Source organism: Camelina sativa, chromosome 11, assembly GCF_000633955.1.
Source record: "Camelina sativa cultivar DH55 chromosome 11, Cs, whole genome shotgun sequence".
Lineage (NCBI taxonomy): Eukaryota > Viridiplantae > Streptophyta > Magnoliopsida > Brassicales > Brassicaceae > Camelina > Camelina sativa.
The window spans coordinates 42,791,637-42,793,015 of record NC_025695.1 but is presented as its reverse complement, the minus strand read 5'-3'; the positions used below and the strand labels follow the sequence as shown (position 1 = coordinate 42,793,015).

General features: G+C 38.3%; 1 protein-coding gene across 1 annotated transcript in view; it reads left to right on the top strand.

Moving 5' to 3' along the window:
* LOC104726072 (indole-3-acetate O-methyltransferase 1-like) overlaps window positions 201-1,379 on the top strand; it is an 18,211-nt gene continuing 17,032 nt past the window's right edge. The window contains exons 1-2 of the mRNA XM_010444846.2: window positions 201-455; window positions 894-957. Coding sequence (XP_010443148.1) covers window positions 345-455; window positions 894-957 — 175 coding nt within the window. The 5' untranslated portion in view covers window positions 201-344. The remainder of the gene's footprint in view (window positions 456-893; window positions 958-1,379) is intronic.

The window sequence follows — 1,379 nt, the reverse complement described above, 5'->3', positions numbered from 1 at the left end:
ATAACCTATAGTGCACAAAATGACAAACTATGTATATAGTATATCATGTGACACAAGTACACCACATTATTATATTTTGTTTTTGGGGAAACAAACATAATGATGCGTTGTTTTTGCATGAATAATCAGTACATACACAATATGTATACGCAATGGCACATTTAATAATATGTTTCCCCATTCAACTTAATGCATACATTTATCATTTCCTCTTTTCTATAAATACGTGTAGTCTCTTCGAGCTTGTCTCATTCACAAAAAGAAGGTGTAGAGAAAGATAACGAGAGATCGAGGAGAGAAGAGATCCACAGAGAGAGAGAGAGAGAGAGAAAAAGAGAGAGAGAATGGCTTCTAAGGGAGACAATGTTGCTGTATGTAACATGAAGCTCGAGAGACTTCTCAGCATGAAAGGTGGCAAAGGACAAGACAGCTATGCCAATAACTCTCAAGCTCAGGTCTCTACATTTTTTTTTTTTCCTAATTACTTCAAAATTATATCCTAAAAACCTTCTACTTATTCGAAGTTTTGATCTCGAGTGACAAATTTGAAAATTCAAGAAGATAGTCATATTTTTTTTCTTCTTTTTTTGAAAAAGGGTTTAGAGACGAAATTTTTTTAAGAAAGATTTGCTCTTAAAAACAAAATTTTCTTGGGTGTATTTCCGTTTCACTTCGGTTTAGTTCTCCATTACGGTTTCTTTGACTCATGCATGCTATTGATTTGCTAAGTAATCAATTTTAAAAAATTTAAGCTGTATATTAAAACAAAATGAGGATAATGTTGAGACAAACAAGAGCCAGCGTCTACATGCATGGTAATTTTTTATATTTAGTAATATAGATACCGACAATTTGATATCATGAAATGTAAAAGAAAAAAATAATATATGCAGGCGATGCATGCACGGTCTATGCTTCACCTGTTAGAGGAAACACTTGACAATGTTCACCTAAACACCTCCGCCAGTCCCCCACCGTTCACGGCGGTTGATCTTGGCTGCTCATCCGGCGCAAACACTGTCCACATAATCGATTTCATAGTCAAACACATCTCTAAGAGGTTTGATTCCGCCGGAATCGACCCGCCGGAGTTCACAGCTTTCTTCGCCGATCTCCCGAGCAATGACTTCAACACACTTTTTCAGCTTCTTCCACCACTTGTCTCTAACTCTTGCATGGAGGAGTGCCTTGCTGCCGATGGAAACCGCTCCTACTTCGTCGCTGGTGTTCCCGGCTCATTTTACCGGAGACTTTTTCCGGCGAGAACCATTGACTTTTTCCACTCTGCCTTCTCCTTACATTGGCTCTCTCAGGTACACACTCTATACGTAACGTTTGCTAGGTCACCTTATTACACGTGTCATGGTGTTCGGTTTTTC